The sequence below is a fragment of the Oryzias latipes genome, chromosome 22, assembly GCF_053564925.1.
Source record: "Oryzias latipes strain Hd-rR chromosome 22, Olatipes_Hd-rR_3.1".
Taxonomy (NCBI): domain Eukaryota; kingdom Metazoa; phylum Chordata; class Actinopteri; order Beloniformes; family Adrianichthyidae; genus Oryzias; species Oryzias latipes.
The window spans coordinates 16,786,947-16,811,226 of NC_136258.1; the positions used below are offsets into that span (position 1 = coordinate 16,786,947).

At 41.3% G+C, this 24,280-nt stretch overlaps 1 protein-coding gene across 2 annotated transcripts; it reads right to left on the bottom strand.

The window, feature by feature from the left end:
* LOC110017564 (uncharacterized) lies at window positions 1-23,489 on the bottom strand. Of its 2 annotated transcripts, XM_078941376.1 has the most exons (6): window positions 23,439-23,489; window positions 23,259-23,348; window positions 11,835-11,971; window positions 11,601-11,677; window positions 4,657-4,726; window positions 1-237 (listed from the first exon to the last, which is right to left on the bottom strand). In XM_078941376.1, the coding sequence occupies exons 2-6, from the start codon at window positions 23,281-23,283 to the stop codon at window positions 199-201; spliced, it is 348 nt and encodes a 115-aa protein (XP_078797502.1). In that variant the 5' UTR covers window positions 23,284-23,348; window positions 23,439-23,489; the 3' UTR covers window positions 1-198. The 2 variants fall into 2 exon arrangements, with proteins under 2 accessions (XP_078797502.1, XP_078797501.1); XM_078941375.1 differs by having other exon boundaries at window positions 23,259-23,479.
* Window positions 23,490-24,280: the final 791 nt, after the last annotated feature.

A 24,280-nucleotide genomic window follows, 5' to 3' on the forward strand; every position in this document is an offset into this window, starting at 1 on the left:
TATTTCACAGAGGAATGAGGAGAGTTCAGAAGGATTTTGAAGAAATAAAACGAAAAAGAAGACAACTGAGTCAAGCCCTCCACTGAAGTTCCAGCAGCTTTTATTAAAAGTGCAGCATGATTGATAACCTGTCAGTCATCAGAATAATAACGACCAATCCCGTCTTTCACAGCCAGCTCTGCTTCCCGCCCTCATCCTTTATGCCCCTATCACCTCCAACACATCCACGTTGAAAACCTGTAATTGAATGAGTTTTTGTCAGCATTGTGATTAATCATATTAATTTGAACTAATTAAGAGATGGTGTGAAGTTATGACAATTAGATTAATGAAATTAGTTTAAACTTTTTTTATTTTTCCCCCCACCAGTTTTAATAAAAAAGGGAAAATCAAACCAGGACTGTTATGAAACAGTTGGCAATCTGGATTTTGGGACTAATTGAATGTCTGATTTTATTAATGATGAAATTTATAAAAGTCCTTGAGGGGGAAATTAACGCAGATTCAGCTGCTAAGAGTGGAAAATTAATTAAAAATGCTAGAGATATTCCTGCCATTAAAGGCGCAGGCCTTGTTAACCCTGGTCCTTGTGTGAATAACTGAGGCTGAGGCTCTTCATGGTGACTGCATGGGGATTTTTGAAGGATTAAAAATGTGCTGATGATGCTTTATATTTTTTTTCTTTTAATTAGTTTTTCCTTGCGATATCAGATCACAGTCCAGATTTTGATATTTTTCAGAGCAAAGTAATGTTGTCTTGCAGTTTGTCCTGTGGCCTTAACTGTCAACACCTTAACATCTCTTCTACGCTATATTTACATACATTGTCCAAGTATTTTCCTGCTTGTTTGTTCTTTGTTTTATTTTACTTTGTACTTGTAACACATAGTGTGTCACATACTTTTACCTCAGCTTTTGTGGTCTCTTACCCACTTGCCAAATAATGCAGATGACTGAGGAATTGACCTGTAAGTGGACCAAAACAGCTCAGTGTGAAAGTGCCTTCAGATTTTTAGAGTCTGTAACTGTGTTGTATTCATCTAAAATGCCATTTAGACACAATCAGCTCAGAAAAACTACATGAGATTTTAAATTAATTCCAACTTATCTTGATTAAGGGTTACTTTTTCAACATCATGTCTGAAAAAAAGTCATTTAAAAATATGATTCAGAATAAATCACAAACATTTCTTTATAAATTAGCTTTTTTTAATTATAATATTTTTTCATTTTTATTTCAGAGACATTTTCACAATAATAAAATGATTTGCATGTTGCATCAATAAAAAAATAAAATAACAGATTGTTGCTTGAATACATTTCTGCTCAGTTGACAATCTGTCGTAGTTTCTAAAGGTATTTTTAAATTTCAGTAGAAACAAACTGAATCTATTTAATACAGTAATTGAAGTACAACATATTTGCTAAGTTAAATTAATGTCCCAGTCCAAATACATTTTGATCTACTATAAACAGCTCCCAAATGGTCTGTTAATCGTACTTATGCTGTTTTTTTTAAGCCAAAATCAAAAAAAGGACATAGTTTCTGCAGAGCGGCATTAGTTCATCAGAAATTCGCCTCTGTGTTGTGAGCAGGACCGTTGGCACTGAGTAAGCCTGCCCAGACTTCTGATAATCCCTTCGTTTACGCACCCTCCCACTATCTTACAGCCCTTCACACCCACAACCCATTACCGGTGAAACGAAAATGGCGAGCAATATGAGAGCTATACGGTCTTGCGCCAGATGCCAGCTCAGATGAGGAAAACAAAGACGTTCATGTATCTATTTGTCTGCAAGTGGATGCATCAGAATGGAGTGGGCAGGGAGCTTGTGGTCCTGCTGTAGCACCTACATCACTGTTACAAGATGATCAAACTGCATTTTTTTCCTCTGCTCCTGATTCACAATGACTTCCAGAAAGAAACCCTTAGAAAGGCAATTTTAAGATTAATTGTCTTTATACATGTCCTCCATCATCAGAAAAATGCCACAAGAATATGTCAAAACACCATAAACACGTTTTCAATTAGGTGGGTCTTTAGATGTAAAATACGTCTTCAAATTTAAAGTCCCAGAGTGAGGTTAACAAGTCAAGTAAATTTATTTTTCATTTTACCATATGGTGAGTAGTGCATAGTCAGAAAAATCCAGTTTTGATTCTTATTTTGCTTCTTTCTTTGACTTTTGAAAGATAATTACATCATGGCTAAAGGGTAAAAAATGGAATTTCTGTTTCTCATTTATGTACTTAGCATAATATTTTAGAACACATGTGAACGATTTATATCCATTCCAATGTATTATCACGTTTTTACTCATTAAAAAAGAACGACCATATCTAAAAATATTATGATTACAGAGAGTGACGCTTTTCCAGAATCCAGAATCCCTTTTGTTTTGAAAATCATCAAAAAAAGGAACCAAAATTATCATCTTATTTCAGGTGTATGTTGGGTGCCTTCACATGCTGACTTTTGTTAACTGACTGTGTAAGTGAAACCCGAATCAAAATGCCACTGTTAAATGTTTGTTTTGGTAGATTTAAATGTCCAACCTCATGTCCATAATCCACAATGAACAGACATTGAGTTCAAGCTTTCAAACCAGTACCAAAAACCAATGAGATGTTTCTCATTAAAAGAACACAAAATTTACTTTCATGTCGCTAAAAAAAATCAAATCCACCATTTATATGTACTTTGAAATTTCATGAAATTATTCTGGCATCACAAAAAATCTGAGATTAAGATGGCAAATGTTCAAAATTACAGAATAAAAAAAAAAAACCTTTGATAACCTCTTTTTGCTACCATCAAATTGAAAGTTCCTTTCTTTGTCAGTCAAACAGGAGTTTTTTGGGTCCATTCCAAGCAGCTCCTGTGCTGTTGTGAGGCCAGTGCTATTGATTGACACCCAGGTCAACCCTGGCCACTGTAGGTGCAGTGAAGGTCTGACACTCGTGTTGCATGAGCTCACCATGCACCCTCAGCTCTGCATATTCACTGGCCTGTCTCCCTCTCTGCAGGCCAATTCATAATTAACAGCTGTTGGCTTGTCAAGAGTGGCCCTGGTTATCGTGCACACACATATATTTATATTCACTGTGAAGACCCCTTGGCATGGATGGATTTCAGAGGCCGTGAACTCATCCTCTATCCCCGAATGATGGACACTCACCTGAAAGCTCAAATACAATTCAGCCGGCTGTCACCATCCAGCCTTTTTTTTTTCCTCTTTCCATCTCTCTTCCCACTCTTACCTCTTTAGAAAAAAAAATTAAATTCCTCCCTCCTTTCTCCCTCCTCCTCTTGCTCAGCACCTTCTGTCTCCCTGTCAGGAACTTTTGCATTAAGTCTGGTCCGTCTGGCTTGTGAGGTGGCAATATGAAAATGAATTGCGGCCATGGCCGGCCCTATACTATGTGTGTTTGTCATAGCTGTTTAGCTGAAGTTGAAATGTAAATATAGACCGCGGGAGATTTTGCCTGCGATAGGCTGCTTGAAATTCTAATAAACAAGTAGCTGTCCACTTGTAATAAATGATGCCTATAAAAAAGGCTGATTCCTTGTGAAGATAAAGATGAAAAGTAATTGTTTGTGCTCACACAAAATTAATCAGATCAAAACAGGGGCAATCATTTTAAAGAGACACCAGACCCATAAAAAAGGCAAAGCTGTGATAAAGTATTGGCTATCAGGCATGCAGTCTGGAGGTTAACATTACAATATTATTGAGGGCCAGTATTCATGTGGTTGGAGATAGTATTGTTGCATATATTCAAAAAGGAGAAAATGTTCATGGTACATATAAGAGGTCTACAAATGCATTCAGGGAACAAGGTCGCAAAGAATGGACAGATACAGGTTAAAGACTAAGGAAAATGGTGTTTTGGGTATTTTTAACATTATCTTATAGCCTTTTTCTCATGATGGAAAACTACTATAAAGAAAATTCAGCTTAAATTTGCCTATCCGAGTATTTCTTTGTTTGAATTCTTTTGAATGAGGAGCAGACAATAAACACCCCTTGTAGCAGACGCATCCCTTTGCAGACAAATAGATCTGTTTACGTCTTTGTTTTCCTCAACTGAGCTGGGGCGGTAAGTTAGCAGGAGAGGGTGTAAACAGATGGATGATGGGAAATGAGGGCAGGCTTACTCCACACCAACAGTTCTGCCTTCAACTCAGAGGCGAATTTCTAACGAACTACTGCTGCTCTGCAGAAACTATGTCCCAGTAAAAGTTTTTTTTAATTTTGGCTAAAAACGGCACAATCAAGATCAAAAGATGATCGGAGTGGGACTTTAAAGCAATCACTGGTCTTGCTTTTCCACACTGAGGTAGAAACCAGAAAAAATAACAAAAATACTCTGTTCTATGAATGTTTTGATTTAGGACTAAGAGAATATTTTAGAGTTGCATTACATTTAAATTGTGCAAAATCGAAAAAAAACTAGTAATATAGTATGATTATGACTTGATTTTGTGATTGAATCGCACTGCACCTGATGGCATTTCTTTGTTCAAAATTTTACATTGCCCTCCCAAAAACAAGTGTGATTGGAAATTCATTTGGGGGAGCTGTTTGTTTAGGGACAGCTGCCATCACTTCTGTTGAAACTAACACTTGCAGTGCCAGGGGTGCTCCACTTACCCAGATGCCACAGTGATCAACACACACAACTTGTGCCATCCGGTCTGAAGGCCCAGATATGACAGACCACCTGGAAAGAGAAGGGGCAATGCAAACATGGTTATTTTCACAGCTTTGATATGCTAAACATACAAAACACACTCCAGCAAAAGGGCCAATTTCCGTAGCTCAGTGTTTAGCAGTACACATAGTGAGGACACAGAGAATCTCTGTTTCGCTCTTATGTACTGGCTGTGGTCCTATGTAATGTGTTTACCAGAGCAGTGGAGAGAGATCCCGATGCATACAAATAACAGAGGAGCTCATATCCACTGAACACCCTGGAGTCCATCCATACTTTTTGAGCATAAGGGCATGCCCACAGTTTAACTCAAAATTCAAGGTGATTACAGATGTGCCAGTATATGTCTGAGTATCACACTTGGATGAGACAGATGGAAAATACTTTACTTACTACTGTTCTGGTAGCTGATTTGCATATTATTCAAGTCTTAATATGTTTCCTTAACTTAAATGTGACTGTCTGTAAATGTTGGTTTCAAAAGTTCAGAGCAGAACACACAACTGTAGAGACAACACATCCAAAGTTAGATTTCAATTTGAAAATTCAGAGCAAGTCTATCAGGATAATGAGCGAAACTGTTCATCTGGGGATACTTTAGAGATAAATCCTCATGGAAACAATTACAGTGCAGCTAAACTGATCAAATCCGTCAGATGTACCTAATATCTTACTGCCTTAGAAATAATTTCTGATATCTTTTGGCTGACATATTTTATCTTTATTTAAATTTTCCACCTATACTTGAATTGAAACACATCGCAAAGAACAGAGTACATGCTCTAACTAGGTTGAGGATAAAAATTGCAGATAAACAATCATAACGGCAATGGTTCAAACTGTCAATAAGCAACCCGTTAAAGACAAAACCCTCCTGTCCATTTTTTTGTTGCTTATTACAGATGATTGCTACAAAGATTTTGCTTTTGCAAAAAAGTTTGGGACAATTTTTAGAATTCCATCTATCAATCCAATTCTGATGCCTTTCGGGAGTCACAGGGCTACTGGAGCCTACTACAGCTATTGCTGGGTTAAGTTGAGGTACACCCTGGACCGGTTGCCAATCCATCATAGAGCCACAAAATCACACTCATATTCACATACAATACAATACCGTACAATACAGTGTGTGCATGGGGAGAACATGCAAACTCCACACAAAAAGGACCCTGCCAGGGTTTGATCCAGGATGTTGTGAGGGGAGTATGCTAACCACCAGACTACCATGCAGCCTAACAGTTTTTGAATCACACAATATTATCAATTCATTATTTATTTTTGATACCATTTATATTTCTTTATTTATATTTTAATCAATGAGCATTGGTTGTTCTGACTGGCCATGGCTCCTGTCCTCTCAAATTGAATGCAACCAGTTGCCCAAAACATATATTAAGCAAAAGCAGAATTTGCTAAAAAAAAAATAAAAAAGTAAAGTTTTACAAAATAAAACAATGTATTTGTACTTTGGCTCATGACACTGATCACATGTTGAAAAAACTGTCAACATTTTTTAAATGTAAAATATAGAAAAGACTTGTAAGACTTGTCCTTTGATTAAGAGGTTGTGGGTCTGAATCTCTAGTACTGTCATGCAGAGATAAAAAAATTGGGCATAATGACTTCCTGCTTGCCACTCAAGACTGAGCGTTGAATCAAGGAGGGGTTAAACCACAGAATGACTCCTGCTACTCACCACTCCTCCAAAGGATGAATCAGATGCAGAAATCAAACTTTGCCCACTCAGATGCGTAACTTTAATTTAGTTTTAAATGCCAAAGACGGTAAGTTAAATCCAATGAGCAGGGTGTCATAAGAAATCCATAGACTTTGCATCAAGCAGCTGTCTTGACTAACATGACTAAGTGCTCAAGTCATCACCCGAAGGCAGCACTTGAGAGAAATTTTAACACAGACCAAATTCCCCACTCACTTTATTCATGTCTAGCAGGTTGTAATGGAGGTAATTGTACAATAAAAGCCATTCTCTAAATCATTTCCTCTCTGTCCATACAAGATTGATCACGGAACCAATCCTTTCTACTGCTGTAATTTTCATATTTAATGAGCGTGACTCCAAAACTATTATACTAATTAGTCAAATCTCACATATCGGTAATGATGCTCGCAGTAATTAATATTGTATTTAATTAAAAAATGACCCATTTCAATGGCTTGCACACAGGCGTTGCTGGTTGGTTTGCCTGCGGGTAAAGGGAAATGTTGGAGTGGGGTGGAGGGATGGGGGTTGGGCAGTTGGACAGCAGAATTTGGAGAGATAGAGAGCTAAAAGACACAGAAATGGGGGGTGGAGGGTGGACAGGTGTAGGTGGTGTAAGTGCTCTCGCTGTGCAATTGCAGATTTCCATTTCCTCGCAGCATATGTCTGTGTGGCTAGCATGTGCCGAAACCCCCTCTTTCTTTGACTGCAGGCAGCCAGTCTGTGTGATTTATGTGGGGCCCTTGTTCCACTGTGCATACACTGGAAAATCTCCAGTTTACACAAGAATTGCCTGAAAAATGAGATCTGTGACTACATTCTTTTCATTAGCGGCTTACGCTAGCGTGGAGCCTGGGAGCCTCTGAGCTCCTAATGATGCGCACACAGGCCCATAGCCTCCCAGCTGCTCATAGGCTCTCATTACCTACAATATTCATGTCACAAACACTTTTATTTAATTTTCCACAACAATTAAAAAGGAAAACAGTAGCTAAACTTGTGCGGCATGGAAGCAGCTGATTTGTTTACCGAGTTGTGCAAACAGCACTACAGACATGTTGATGTTAAGCCCTAAAGACCTTTAAAAAACAACTTTTGCCTATTTGGATGTTGTATTCCATGTAACGCACATCCAGGGAAGTTACTACAACAGATACATCATATGAGGCAATTTTATTGGAGAGTGGAGTGACTTCACAAATGTATACTTGGAAAAGAAAAACCCCACCTGTCCAGCTGTGTTGGGACAAATAGGCAGATATGCTTCTTTGCTTGCGCTGCTGCGAACACAAAAACAACATTCAATCTCGCTTATGGTCTAAGAACATGCAAAGACTAGCCACTGCCCCTCAACTTCCCCCCTCTTTCTCCCAACCTTTCCAGCCATCAGTAACAAACAATGATGTTCTCATCCCGGGCAGCAGTTCAGTTCTCTTATCTAAATAAGATTTAGCCTTCATTTAAACAGGGCCTCCATCAGTTTGGAGAGATGGCAGAGGAATAGTCAGCAGGATAGAAGACCTAGGGCACCTCGTTTTATCTTTATTTATGTCTCTATGCTTTGCTCTTTTCCCAGCAGCGGGGCTGGGTGTGCACATGCCACCGCCGAGACGCACTCAACAATGTAATTGGGGTGATGAAAAATTATCGTGATTGGGGGCATTGCATCTCTCCCTCTTACCCCCCTTTTGCTCCCCAGCTTTTGCCTGCTCCCGCAGACTCCCTGCCCCAGCATGCACCCCCTCCCCATCCCTCACACACACACCCTCAACCAGTAATAACATCTCCGGGCCCATCTGTCACCATCTAATGTGACAAAGTTTTTATCGCATGTATTAAGGCGGCCAGATTAAAAAGTAAATACGGCAATGTCACCAGGCCCCTTCGCTGGCAGGTTATGGCGCATTTCACGGTGGCCTGAGCACCTCATCAGTGTTCTGCCGCCTGTGCCCCTGGCAGGGAAACAAACAGGCCTCCGGGGAGCAACGCCTGAAGGTAGTGGGGGTTGGCGGGGCCATGGTGCGGTTGGGAGTAGGTTGCGGTTGGCTGCTGGGGGGAAAGAAGAGGTAGGAGGGGCTCCAAAAGGGGATTGGGGTTAAGGAGATGTTAACGGATACCATTAATGTTAAATGTCTTCTTCCCCATGAGGTAGAAGGCCTCTTGCATTACCCCTTTGTTCTGTATTTATTTTCTCTTCCTAATCTCCAATGGTTTGGTGAAAAAACTGGATGGAAGCAGTAGTAGTGGACCTAAAATTGTATGTCCATCAACATGTTAACAACAGGTTATTACCTAAAGGTCCTACATGGATTTGTCCGAACATGGTTCACCTGTGGTGCCATGATTCTCCATGTTGTCCTCTTCCTCCACGCATCTCTTTGCTTTCATGGTCAGTAGCTTTCTTTCTAAAGTAAAGTATTTTCCATCTGTCTCATCCAGTTCTGCAGTCAGGAGGAACAAACTGTGGCTCTCAGCAGTGCGACTGGCAGATGGGGAACTGAATGCCGAGTGCCTGTCAGATTAGCTGCTGTAATGGCTCATTTGGGCTCCTATGAGGAGATATTAGCACATGTGTTCCATACGTCTGTCCTGAGTTCCATTTCACTATCGAGAGAATCCTTCGTGAGAACAAAACGCACACCTCAAGAGTCATCTTAACAGGGGAAACAGGGTGGAACAGAGCAGTCAGAGCTTTCTCAAAGTTCTGCAACAGAACATGTTGGCTGAATAGCATCAACTGTTGAAAAATGTGAACGGATAAACGCGCTGTTTGCAAACATCACAGACTTACTGAGCTGTGTTCATAATGAAGTGGCCAATGCCACTTTGAATAAAGCCTTAATGAATCTTGGTAGCAGCAGGCTTGGCAGAGAAGTCGACAGAACATGGTGTGGAGATTGTCAGGCGAGCACCTGGGATATAGCTAGGCTGTACGCTGGGCTGCACGGCTGACAGGCTGGTTGCTGACAGCGCAGTGACAGGTCAGTGTCTGTGCCGGAGCGCTATCTGTAGCCTTTTCCAGAGGGAGGGCCAGTGAACATGTGTAGCTGTCTCTCTGCCTGTCATTAGGGGCTGCTTAGCAAGAGGGCCCCAACGTGCCACTCTAGTTCACAATTAACTTTGCATAGCGCTGAGTGTGACAGACAGTGGACGGTGCACCATGGTGTCAGGCCAACAGTGAGGACAGGGCGGCCGCTGTGCAGCTCCTATCCACAACAGATGCTGGTTCAGATGCCCGGGACCTTCATGTCACTGACCATCGCATGGCTGCTACAGAGTTCAGACCTGAGATGGCACTTGGACAAAGACCAGAAAATTCTGTGGCAGCAAATTCTCCATACACATGTCTCCTGCTGCATAATGTAATAGGTATGCTGTGTAGAACTATAGAAACATTCCAGTTTAAAAGGCAGCCAACACGGTGTAGGTCAGTGAAGTAAAATGTCAACCAGCGCTCACATGCAACTTCCTGTCTTCTATTAGCCTGAACGGCAGGTCTAAAAATATTACACACCTGAGCAATAAATACATACATCAGCTTAGTCGTCAAGTAGGAGTAGTGTCTGGCCTAACTGTTGGTTCAAATCTACTGCTAAAAGCACTCAGAAGTAGTGCCCAAGTCTTCGTTCCTTGATCCTCAACAAGACGGTTGAAAAGCAGGGAACAAATGTTGTACACCCAGTTGCCTAAAGGACCCATTCCAATGAAAATGGTGTTTTTAACATGTTCTTGTGGTATTTTCCTTATGATGGAGGACATATATAAAGAAAATTAAGCTTAAATTGCATTTCTGAATATTTCTTTGTCAAATTGTTGTGAATCAAGAGCGGACAAAGAAATGCCATTGTGAAAAGCTCGTAGCATCAACGTATGACCTATGACGGCACGCTACAAGCTCCCTGCTCCGCTTCATTCCAATGCCTCCACTTGCAGACAAATAGATCCATGTATGCGATTCAGGTGTCAAGGGGTTAACTTTACATTTATTAGCATGGCTTTAGAAAATGAAAAGTCTTTGATATTCTGTAATCCTGCATATCAGCAGCTTGCACAAACACTGATGTGTGTGTACATCTACGTCCGCACGCAGAAGTCTGCCAGCCAGACCACACCGCAGATGGAGGACACCCATGGGGCTGAAAAGGCCAGGTCCAAACACTTAGGAGTAATTCACCAGAAAAGAGCCCACCAAGAAAGGTCAAGTGGACACATTACTGCATTCAGCGAGGAAGACATGGGCTTTACAGACCAGAAGAAATCAATTCATAATCTCCTAACTGAAGGTTTTTCTGTGTGTGTGCCAATACCTGCCATACGTGTCTCCTCTCTTTGTGGATGTGTGTATCACAGAGCTATATTATTGAATGACCTATTGTGTGAGTGGTCTTAACACACACAAACACACATTTCAGTCACAACTCTCACCTCGCATAACTCCTGAGAGTTGCGCTAAGAATCTAAATAGATCGCTGTGGACACTTGGCTCAAAGGCATTGCCTACAATACCACAGGAATATAACAAAGAGATCGCAGACACTTTTAAAGCTTGGACAGAGATATTTTACACACAGTAATACAACACACTCGGCTGCATGGCGCAGAGAGGGAATGTCTTATAAAGTCTTAACAGAACCCATTGTTTTTTCTTTTTTCTCCTGCAATACCTCAGTACTACTGCCAAGTGGCCATCTATCATCGATTCCTGCAGCCATCGTGATCAGATATGTGAATGACCTCTCATTAAGTCAAATGCAGCAGATTAATCAAGGCCAATGGGTCCTGTTCCATCCAGAGCAGGATGGGAGAAGGGGGAGAGACATTATGACTGGGGTATGAAATGAGATTGAGACGAGGAGGTGGAAAAGAACGTAAAGATGGAGAAGAGAAATGGATCATCTTGCTAACGCAGAGGAAGGTGAGAGGAGCAGTGAACGATTGCTTACTGGGCAGCACTTATCAAAAAAACTCTGCTCTAATTTAAGTGATTGTCTTTACAGATGAATCATTTAAGAAAATTTGAATATGAAGCATATTGTAATTTATTTTTTTAAAGAAGAAAACTTCAAACAATGTGAGGACATTTACAAAGAACCACATGACAAAATCAGACAATGGTTTGAACATATAAGTGAAGGCAAAAAATATATATATTTCCTGCCTTACCTTGCGACAGACTGGTGACCTGTCCAGGATGTCCCCTGCCTTCGCCCGCAAGTGGGGGCTCTGGCAGCCCCGTGACCCTGAAAGGGATAAAACGGAATTGAAAATGAATGAATGAATGAATGAATTTCCTGCCTTCTAGATGATTGGAAATTATAGGAACTATTTCCCAGTGTGAACTATTTTGCACAGTTGTGCAAAAAACTTGTCTCCATTCATCCATCTTCTTCCGCTTACTGGGTCATGGGGACAGCAGTCTAAGCAGAGATGCCCAGACTTCCCTCGGCCCAGCCACTTCCTCCAGCTCCTCTGGGGGACCCCGACGTGTTCCCAGGCCAGCCGAAAAAGGGAGCTAATGGGAGCGCCCAGCCACCCTACGGAGGAAGATCATTTCAGCCGCTTGAATTCGGGACCTCGTTCTTTCGGTCATGACCCAGAGCTCATGACCATAGGTGAGTATTGGAACGAATATCATAAATTGAGTGCTTTGCTTTCTGGCTCACCTCTTCTCTTCACCACAACAGACTGATTCAGCGACTGCACAACTACAGACGCTGCACAAATCTGCCAGTCAATCCACACCCTGGTCTTCCCTCACTCGTGAACAAGACCCCAAGATATTTAAACTCATCCACTTGGGGCAGGAACACTCCACCCATGGAGAGATGGCAAACTTGTCTCTTTTGTTTTCAAACAGTGGACATCAAAAAATGCATATATGTATACATGCATATATATTCATTTACATGAGATTGCTTTACAAATTTCTACAAAGGGGCAGTTAGCCACCCCGGGGCTGGTAGCTCCTCCCACACTCGTCTGGGGCGTCAAGCATATTTTTGGACAGGCGTCCAACTGTGAATTTGACTAGTGTCAAAAGATAGGCGTCCAACGCGAATTTTACGCGTGAATACCGTTCGTTGTGAAAGTAGCATTGGGCCTTATTTTCTGTGTACATGGGTGAATGGGACTGTGACTGAAAAGTTTTTGGGACCTTCTAAAAAGGTAGCAAACTGCTATATAAGTACTTGCTTTTCATCGCATTAAGATCTGATCACTCATTGCCTCTGAGCTTTCAGTGTAATGCAGCTTGTTTTCCCAAATTTGAAGGCCTCAGGCAGATTTACCTGACAACACAAGTTAGCTGTGATATGAGCGGATAAAAAGTTTACCATAATGAACAACACTGTCATCCTTTCTGAGTGGTTATATCTCAATAAATAAAGATGAGCTTCAGTTACAAAAGGGGTTCACATTGACACACTTGAAGAAGCTTTGAACAATCCCGGTTGCAAAAGCAAAACATGTAAAACACAAGAGGCATTAAAAAAAAAAAAAAAGATTTGTTTAGCAGATAATCCAGGTGTGCCATGAAAAAAATGACTAGAACATCCTTTTTATTAAGTTTAAAGAAATTTTAGATACATTTTTATATAAAAAAACAATTAAAAGTATTTATTCTTAAATAGGTTTAGGGCAGCAGAGAAGGCCCTGCAGGATCTGCCAGCCCAACACTGTTTAAATTCATTCATGTCAAAGCTAAATAACAAGGCATCCATCAAACGTTATGGCTATGTTGTTGGATATATGAAGGAGGCTGGGGTTTCTTCCATTCCCGATTAAAAGGGGTGTTTAAGCTTGCAGTCTCGGCTTTATACTCCCACTCCTCAGTGTCTTTATTTAGCAAAATGGTATTTCTGATTTAATTAACACACCAATTAGATTTGATTGCGTAAACACTTTGTCAATAACAAAAGAGCGCCTCTTCTAAGCAGTGCAACATTTGAAAGGAGTTGCTTTCATTATAGCAATATGAGCAATCTTGTTCCACAAATGATAATTAGGTGTCATTAGCACATACAAACTGGGTTAATTAGAGAGCTGCAGCACAAACACTGGAGATGGACAAATCAAAGTTACATCGCTATGAGTAAATTCAGCTAAAGGTAGGACTAAAGAATTATCACTCACATCAGTAACAGAGCTGGACCACAAACAAAATATGAATAAGAGAGGAACCATCCATTACAGAATGCATTTTATCATACGCTCAGGTTCCCCCTTATCGTCACAAGTTGAGTTTTTTTTTTTATTTGCCTTTTTATTCATGGAATATTCTTTGGTAATCTGTACCTGCTCAGAGCAACCCCCACTGCTGCAGCACGCTGGTGGACTCACACCTGAACTTTGATACTCTTTTGAATAATTGCATATCAGCATCAGCATCACTGCGGTGCACACCAAACAAGCTCTTGCATGGCAAAACCCCTGCAGTTTGCATAAGCCCATTTATTATGAGTGATAGCGCCGCCTTCACTGACATTTCGTAAACTGGAAAGAACCTAATCTTGTTTGGGCTCGACACTTATTAAAACAGCAGAGTAGTCAGGTAGGACATGTCTAAAGCGGCACTGACCATGTCCTGATAGCTGTTGTGTTTTGGGTTACAAATAAATACATTTGTCTTGTAGCAGGTCGGCGTGTTTTGTTTGTGTCCACGCATAGAAAAGCCCTTTGGCATGTTTTTCAAATACATGATTTATGATCTAAAAGACTGCAAGCAGAAAGATTGAACTGAATGGGAAAAAGTTTGTTGCAGAAACCCTTTCATTAATGTAACCCCTCAACTGAAATCCTGTCCACATGAAGTCAGTCTGATGTGCATCAGTGATGCTGGTGTGGAGGTTAGACGCGCAGAGAAGTGGGCATAGAGTTACTGAAATAATTGAATTCTATAATGGTTGACAGATATCTGAATGTGACTTTGTGCAGCTCCAATCCTTTATCCCTTTGCAGTCCAACTATTGACAGCTAAAAACAATGGCCATTATCTGTTAATTACATTAACATTTTATCAGCACTCGCTTGCTGGAGCGCACGTCCCGCAGCTGGAAGATAGCTGTCAGTCAGAAGCTCAAGACCGGCAGGGAGTGGAGAGGGGGCTGGAGGAGCAGGCCCTGGAGATGCAGCCCTACAGGAGAAAGGCCTTCTTTCTGAGCTGCCCCCTACTGCCCCTCCAGGACTAATAGGGAGGGGTGCTGACAGCAGCTCAGCTCCACCTCCTCAGTTGTTTTGTCCATTGAAGAATAGCCAAGATAACCACTGACACCTGCCAAGCTGTCCAACCCTTTCAACCCCAGGGCCAGTGATTTGAAAATTCAAGAAAGGTGTTTAGGACTTAAGACCAAGGCAGATGTGTTTTACACTGCAGCGCTCAGTAATAACTAAAGGTGGAGCTGTTGGATCTGCAGCCTTCCTCTGTAATTGTGATGGACTCCCTTTCTTTCAGTCTCTGTGAATTAGTGGACGCTGAACTCTGTTGGCTCTGCAGCTGTTTTCTCATTACAGCCCTCATATGTTTAATTTATGCCGTTTGTAGAGTGTCCAGCTCTGCCTGGGCACTGACACGTGTGGCAGATCCAAACGCAGGGCAGGAAGAGCTGCTGCCAGCCAGTGCGGCAGGACTTGGCAGCCAATTCAGTGAGATAGCCCTTGTCAAGGAGCAGGGAAGGTGGCTTAGGCGCTGCCTGCGGGTGTTTGGGGTGACACACAGACCTCAATCACATGTCCCCCTGGCTACCAACGAACTGCTGTGGGGACTTTGGCCCAAGATTCCCCGTTTGGTTTTGTTTATTGAGTGGAAACTGACTTATAACTTAATATTTCATTGGCTTATTTTCACCACTGAAGCTGCCTCCTGTCAGAGGGGTGACGGAAGGATCAATGGGAACCTTGTCGGAGGGGAAAAAGGTCTCAGCAGGGGTCGACACCTGATTGACAGGAGCCCTGCATCCAGCTGGCACCAGGACAGATCACGGTCAATGAGAAAAGCCGTGTCATTCCAGCCACATCCCATCTCCACACAATTACCAATGTTAGCTTGTTTTTACACATGAGTGTACTGCAGCACCTGGTCACTGAGGGGTTAAGGAGCACTGGGCTAAATACACATGCGTCCACCATATACCATATATACAAAAATGCTAAGGACCACTGCTGACAAAGAGAGAGTAAGAAAGAAAGAGATATCAAGTGCAGTAATCAAAATGAAAAATGGGTCTGCAGCTACTTTAAACAAGAGCTAATTTATCACCAGAAAGTACGGATAAGTAGCCGAGTTGTTGCCGTTCAGTAAGTACCCGTTCTGCACCAAATTATTCCACCCCTGCCTGCGTGCAACCATAAATCATACACTTCCACACATCTTTTTCTATTAGTATCCATGCTTGGCACAGGCGCATGCTCGACTACCAAACACAGACTAATAGGCTACAACTTTTAATTTTGAAAACGCAACAATACAGTCCCTTCATTTTGCAGCCCCCCCCCCCCTTCCCCCATCCCACAATTCACATTATAGCATGCAGGAGCATTAAACAGTCACACAAAATCAACAAATCAAAAACCCCACTTCCGATCCTCTCCTCCCCCAGTGTCCAAGTGTGACTGGGGGGCTTCATGTTACAGGCAGGAACACAGCACACTATTATAGATAGAGACCATCCCTTTAACTCAGGACACAGGATGAGAGGGTGGAATGCATTTTATACTCCTTGATGGGTTTCTACAACAAAAGGCCAGCCAGCAAGAGCAAGCAAAACTAATAAAAAGCTGTCATTTGCTTTAAAACACAGAAATTATTTCATGTTGAAAACTAAAGCTTTGCTGAAAGAGTAAGATTTTATTTTATCTTATCTATTGCAAGAACCACTTTTACTATATGAAATTAAACTTTAAAGGAAAACATACAAAATGATTTTACTAAAGCTCCATTCATCTGCTTATTTAAATAATTTTGGGATGAAGTCATCAGCTTTTCAGATGACAATAGCTTCAGCTCTTGTATTCATTTGAGCATTAAGCTGGACAGTGAGAAAAACAGTATGTTTTAACATATGCCAGTAAGTCATTGACATGAACTCAGTCCAGTTCTCATACACAGTCAATGATTACAGATCAGGTAGATTTCATGGTAAATTTAATCTATTTTGGGTTCTTTCTGATCTCTTGATTAACAAGAGGATGAGCAGTCCATTCTTGTACTGTTAAAGACATGCAATTGTAATGTCATGTCCAGGGCTCCATACAACAGTAGGATATTGCCAAGGGAAACCAGGGCAAAAAAGGAATCCAAGTTGCTGGGCCTTTGCAGGGGCCAGAATGCTGAATCAAGAAAAGTTTTTGAGGGACAAGGGGGAGCTCTTTGTCTCAAAAAAAGACTGAATTTCCATAATCTGGCCATCGTGTACAAGATAGTTGTCATGAAAAATGGTAAGTCTAACTCTAAACTGAAGTTCCCAAGCATTGTTGTGCAAATTGCACTGGTCTACTTTTACAGAAAACGTGTTCAAGACAAAGACAACACATGAATAATGGCTTTGATAGTTTTGATAAATGTGATATTTATTCTTAAAACTCTTCATTTGCTTTCTTTCAAATTGCATCAAGTGCAGTTTACCTACTTCCATAAGCTACAGGATTACTAGAAAAACAACAACAACCAAACAATGGGCTGTAAAATAAATTCATCACACATGTTGGGAGCTGGAATGGGAAAACCCACAGAAAGCAGCAGCACCTGCCCCAGTCAAACGCTAAAGGGACGTTATGTGTGATGGATGGAGTCTTTGACTTCCAGTAGAAGTGGCATGATGGCCAGGCATCTCTCTGAAGTGCTCCGCTCTCATTGTGACCAAATCCTGTTATGTCCCTGTTTCATTGTGGTGACAGCATGAGAAATGCTTGGTTTTGTTCTCCCTACTGTTGCTATCCATCATCTGCGGAGAAAGAGAACAAGAGCGCGGTGGCACTTTGCTTTCCCATCCCTCCATCCCCAACACACACACACCTACCCAAGCACACACGCTGCTTCCTGCACACTTTTTCTCTGTGTTGAGACATCCACTGCTCCTTTTTTACTCAAGTTCTCCTTGTTAAATTATCTCTGCTGTTTCTCACACACTCCCTTACATTGAAGTTTCTATATGAGGCTCGGGAGTGAGGGGACGTATGTGCAGCAGCTCTGTTCAGAAGCACTTAGCTTGTAAAGACAGCCCACACCACTGCCCAATCAATCCACTACTTAAAGGAGGATGTAATTGGAGCCCGGTCAATGAGCTTGGTGTTGAAAGCATCCTGCCCGGTTTTCTGAAACCACACAAAAAAAAAAAAGAACAACAACAGCGTCCAAGCATCTAATTAAAGTTCTTAGACTAGGGGTGAAACAGTTTAATTAACTTCCCCCTCACCTTAGCACGGTTAAAGCTAATATTTAATTAGAAAATAAACAGAAACAGAGGCCTTGGTATCCAATTATGATCAACGAAGCAAAGCCGAGGCTTGAAATTGTAATAGGAGGTTAAATTCCCGGCCTTAAAAGCCACATAAAAGATTCATAATTAGCCAAACGTAATTAGCGGAACATTACAAAATTACAAGCCTGCAAAGTAATGCCTTTCATGGAAAAAGAGGGGGACCACATTTCAAGGAACAGATCATTTCATGCATTATTGTTTAGATTAGAGAAAAAAACATTTATTTCACAACACAATCAGATTTAATGATCAAATCATTATCATCTGAGGGGATGGAAAAAGGAAGTATCCCACCTCTGGTGAAATATACAGATATACTGTCATTGTGCTGCATAATAAACATCCAGGTCTGGCAGTGCATACGAGCATGTCTGAGTGTATGATGCAAGCTTGAGTGTTTAGATCTTATCTCATAAAGAGGCTTATTAATGTACAACTACATCACGTCTCGTAAAGGAGCACGCTGATTTATTCCTATTGATCAACTGCCGGGGGCCGAGACAGTCTTGTAACGGAAATCAACACTTCCCCAACAGCCAAAGCAGTCGGGAGGCATGGAAACATAGACACTACCAAGTCATCTGCTAAGCTGGAAGGATAAAAAAAAAGCATGCATGATTATTTTTACAGTTGGAAGCAACTTCATAAAGTGGACCTGTAGCTGCAGAAGGGCTCCATCGCCAAGTTTTTAGAAAACAAGTGAAACAAACTGACATCCAAGTTTACTTTGTGCTTATGTGGCATCACAGCTGACCACAGCAGACAATGACCCCTCAACCTGTCTCTGTATGGTGCCCCCGGAGGTGTCATAAAACCAGACCTGGGAGCTTTGCTGGGGATGACAGAGTGCCAGGCGCTCTCCCACCAGGACCTAATTTCCCCTTGTGAAAATGGATTGCACGTCCATGGCGTGGCTTAGTTTAAAATGCAAAATGTGGACATTATCTGGCATGGAGATTCAGCGGCATCCATCACGCTATGCTAATGCAGCCCAGTGGTTAAGATATTCTAATGTAAGCCACCCTGGAGATGTAGAGGAATTAACACAAACAGAGCAGGGCAGTGGGAACACAGAGGGGTCAGGAGATAGGACAGGGGAGCTACTGGTGAGACAGACACTGCCACGTGCACACATAGACACTTGTGCACTGAAAATTCAAGCGTGCAGCATTGTCGCCTCGCGCACACAGGCAGGCGGATTCATTTAAGCCGCTACACCACATACATATACATACTTGCATTTGCAGACACATGTGAGCACACACTGAACTAAGTCAATTTCTGATCAAAAATGGCCCAAGTGATATATTTTATGGATTTTAACCTAAAAAAACAACCGACCGTTCAGTTCTTGCAGGTGTGTTTTTTCTTCCCCCTTGATGAAGACTTTTTCCTTGTCTTACTTTTTTTCTTTCTCCTGTTTGGGGCTGTTGGGGCTATGCACAGTCCCAGCAGACTATCTTTTCTCCGGCTTAGCGGTCCACACTATAGTCCCCACATACCAGTCTCCCCGCTCTGCCTGCCAGAGCTGCAAGAGAAGACATTATTATCATTATATTAATGTGACATTAATTGCTTTTACTTTTTCACTCCATTAAGTGTGCTCTATCTCTTTGGGAGCCCAGCCAGATGGTTTATCACTTCCCGTGCTGTTGGTAGCACCATTAATGGGCTAAGACACTGGGCTATAAAATAATTGCACTGCAGTGTTGGAAATGTTCATCGTGCTAATTGAAAAGTAATTGCAGAGGTATAGTGCAACTGTCACGCCATAAAAAGCTTGTCACAGAAGAGGAGGAGGGCTTTGTTGTAAAAAGCCTTTTGTTTGCAGTCACACAGTACACCAAGTGGTCAAAGCCATGAAGGAACCGACTTTAATGCTAAATATTGATGCAAGAAATGATCCATTAACAAAACACACCTCTTTTACTGTCCTTCCCACTCACATTTTAATGTGCTGAGTGTATTGCAGGATTCATGGAAACTTTATTGTTTACAAAAACACACTTAGTGGAAAAATTGCATCATTCCTGTCAGTTGTTTCTGCATCCCAGATTTCTCTGTGCATTCTATATTTTGTTTTAGATGTAAGTCAGATGTAAAATGTCAACTATCAGTAACGTGACATGATTGACTTAAAATGAACTTCGTAGATAATTATTTTTATTGTAGCATTTTAAAACATCATTAGACTGGTTATAAATAAGATGGAAAGGAAACATAAAATAGTTTAGTGCTCCAAAATTTACTGGAAAAAAAAGCTTTAATGCATAATAGACTAAAAGGTCTTCTAAACAAAATAGATCAGAAAAGCCACTTCAGTACCTAATCCTTTAAATTCATTTACCAATTTTAGAAAAAGCCTTTACTTTTTCCCTCACGTAGGCTTAAGTATCCTAAAAAAACATATATTAAAATATTCAAGATTTAAAGGGTTTATTGTCATTGGCAACAGGGAAGCCTAGTTGCAAGGAAATTCTTTGTTGTCCACCCTGTACCCATACATGTAAATTAATGCACAAAACTAGAGGCAATAAATGTAGTAAGTAAAACAAAAACAAAAAGTTAGAAAAAATGCAATAAGTTCAAATGAAAAATAGAATAAAAGCATAAATTGATTTAAAATGCAATAATTTGACAGTGATCTGGTATTGCTATGTGTCTGATGTGCATTCTGTGCAATAAGAAAAAATTAATGTGCAAGGCGTAGTTTAACAGAGGTGGAGTGTGGCGTAACAAAGTGATTGCATAAATAGGAGTTTTGTCAGCTGCTCTGTCAGTCTGATAGCTGTGGGAACGACAGTTTTTCACACTGCTGTACCTCTGGCCTGAGCGCAGAAGCGTGAGCAGTCTGTGTTCTGGCTGGGGTCTTTTCTTAAGTAGAAGGGACTTTACATTAAAAAAATAGATTTTTTTCAGAATTTAGATTTTTTTTTTCTTTTGGCCTAAAATACGTAAATTTAGGCAGTGAAATCCACGATCTTGGATTGTACTGTTCATTATCAAAACAAGGCAGAAAAGCAACTGTAAATAAACCATATAGGACACTTATATTTTAACATTGTTATTTTTTTTAAGAAAAATAGCATTTAGAAATAATTTAATTTGCTAAATTACTCAAGGACTGACTAAAGTTGTTGGGTTAGATCTATTTTTTAGGCTTTACATTAAGAAGATGCTGTTTGAAACTTGATATGACTGCGTTTCAAACTACTGTAATAAATTAAACTTCATTATTATTTTTGACCACCTTTTGATAATAAAAGCTATTTTTCTGTTTGGTTTTTCCTTGAGAAGATTAGGAAATAAAACAGACAAATTCAGACAAAAACAGACAAAGAGTGTTATTTTTATCTAATGCTTTTGATGAAAGGTTGTTATTTAAAGTGGGGGCAAGCCCATGTTTTAAGCCATAATTTCTAAAACAAAGCAGCCTCTTGCTGCCGGCATCGACTCCTTCAATGCTCCCTGTCACTACACCAATCCAGCTTATCGACACTCATTGAGTGGGGCTTGAGGAAGAACAGGATGGTGAACTCATACCGCATGGATTGGGGATCAGGACACAGGCTTGGCGATGGCAATGTTTGCGTGTGAGACCCCTACCTTCTGCCTGTAGATCCGATAACAGTTGGTGCTCCAGATCAATGAAAATTAGGCCAGAAGTTGAAGCCATTGATTTCAACTGTTCGTGTGCCACATCTACTGATACATCATCGATTGTTCCTCTCTGTTTGACATTTTTTACCTCAAAGTTTCTAGAAATCCTAAAGAATGCAGAGGATGGATGTGTGTGTGTGAACTGAGATCCACCTCACCTGGTTTCTCTTCTGTCCCCCATTTTCCTCTCCCTGCCAAGGTCAATATCCTCAACAATTAGCATGAGAAGGAGGGAGATTTGAAGTATGGTCCCACCCTCTACAAATGCCCCCTCAAGGGCTTTGAGGGGCAGCAACACTATGTCAGACTAAAGTGAAAAGTGTACCCATTTCCTCTTTATGTCTTCATTTACCTCCCTCATTAGGGCCATTCTTGAGCACTCAGTGGCCTCTTCCTCATCCACACATCACCTGCCCAGGTCGCTCCTCTGTGCATCTTTCCCAATCAAATCATCAAGTATTCGCATTGGGGCGAAAAAAAGCGTCAGAAACCAAGACGTTTGCATCTAAACATCAATATTGATTTGTTCTGGCACTAAGACAGAAGTTCACCCTCAATGCCCACTGGTCAGGTTCACAGTCTCCACAGGACAGCATCCTGTTATTGTCTTTTCTGAAACCCGACTGCTGCAATGTCAGGCCTCAAAGGAGAGGAAAACAAGACTGAGGCAAGCTGTCAGAGAGCAAAACGAGTGTGAAAATGCAGGGAGGTGAGGCTGGAACAAATGTTGAGCTCAGAGAAACCAGCCCCTCGTGATTCAATGTGCTGTGCTGCAGAGAAAAAGACAAGACTGGGTCGTTGCTTTACGATGTCGGTGATGCCTTTTTAAATTACAGGTACCTGGGAGTGTTTCTTCACTTCTTTTGCCTAACCAGCTGCCCCCTACGATCCAGTTGGCCCTACACACACATAGTGTCTGCCAAATAAAAAGTGTTCACTGATGTCTTTGTAGCCAAAAAAGCCAAGACCACATGACTCCATCTTTGATTCAAGTGAGTCATTTGCATAGAAAAGTTCATAAGCACAGGACATAAGGATGTGGCCATAAAGGCAGGCAATAAAAATTGTAACATGACAGAATATTAAAAGTGGCAGTAAATTGAAGACAGAGTGCAGCATGACCCTTGTGGAGTGACTTTCTTGCCTGAGACGGCTAATCTCACCGTGTGAGAGGAGCGTTCACTGTACACAGAGAATAAAACACCTCCTGCCGACCCCTGACAGATATGGTTGTCTCTCACACTTCCATCCTGCTGGATAGTTAAGATTTAAGATAATGACACAACGACTTTCACGTTGATGCAGACATTGAATCTTTTTAAGAGGCCTCCTGCTGCCAGGCTGGGACGGCCTGTCAGCCACTGGCAGTGAAAGAGCTGAATGTCTTGTGCATACTCGTTTCCCGATGTCAGGAAGAAATTGTTCGTAACATCGGCCCCGCGCACTTGTCTCAACTCATTCATTTCTGCCAAGGACTGTGGATATAAATAAAAGGAAATGTTACTGAAGCATTTAAACTCGGCGCCAGCCTTGAAACCAGTAATGTAACCACATATCATGAAAAGTGCTGAATCTTCCTTTGTTTGTCACCACACATGACATGCCGCTGCTCCAAACATATTCATGTTTGTTGCCATTCATACAAATAAATAATCACAGAGAGCCAGGACAGACCCTTAAAGCTGACCTCTACAGTGATGCCGAGTGTCCATCAGATTTATCCTGCGGCAACTCGGAACCAGGACCTTTGGAATTACTGGCCACCCTTGAGGATTTCCTGTGAATCAGATTAGGATTTTTCCAGAAATGCAGTTCAACAGGTGGTCTATAGATGAAGCTCTTCTCATTACAAAATGCATTACATTACATTTCAAAGCTGCTGCTCACTGAGCAGTCCACTCTGCAACAGTTGAGCTTCACTTTTAACCTTCGCACTGTGAGAGCAAACAAGGAGACAGTTTTAAAAGCCAAAGCAAACTTTTTTTTTTGTCTGACTTTGTGTCCATTCTGGTTGTGTTTCTGTGCCTTACTTAACACACCGAACCCCTTGTGAGTGAGTGTCAAACCACAAACCATCGGGTCCCCAGAGCGATATGACTTAATTGAGCCATCCTGGGAAACCTAATTACAATAATGCATGGAGAGGATTGTGTAATAGTCCCCGTGCCCCTGCTCTAACACCTATCACACACACACTCCGATGCACACAGACAAGACGTGCAGAGAAGATGAGAGACAAACCAGATTTGTTAGGGGGCTCTGGATGTGTGCAAACTGGGGCAGCCATAAAATATTTCACGAGAGCTGCTTTAATCGTGCTTCATTGATATAGAGGTTTTTATGCAAAATTGTGTTGTTGTTTCCTTTTTTTTAATTTAGCCATTTCTGAAAGGTTCTAAAGGAAAAGCTGAACAAATGGAAGAGTTGCATGAAAGAAAATGCAGTTTTATTCCAATTTGACATTCCCCTGTACAGCTGGGCAATGATTATAGCAATAACAGTGCAGAACATTATTGAGCAAATTGCTGCAATTCAAATGCAGCTATAAGTTACGGATGTCCAATAGCCAAGCCATGGAGTGTTAATTATGCTGAAAAGTGTCCTAAAATGACTGCTTATACCTCACAGAAATAATTGGAGGAGTCCTCCTGCGACACACCAATCCCTAACTGACTCGGGCAAAAGGCACTTGGTGTGCATAACATTGTG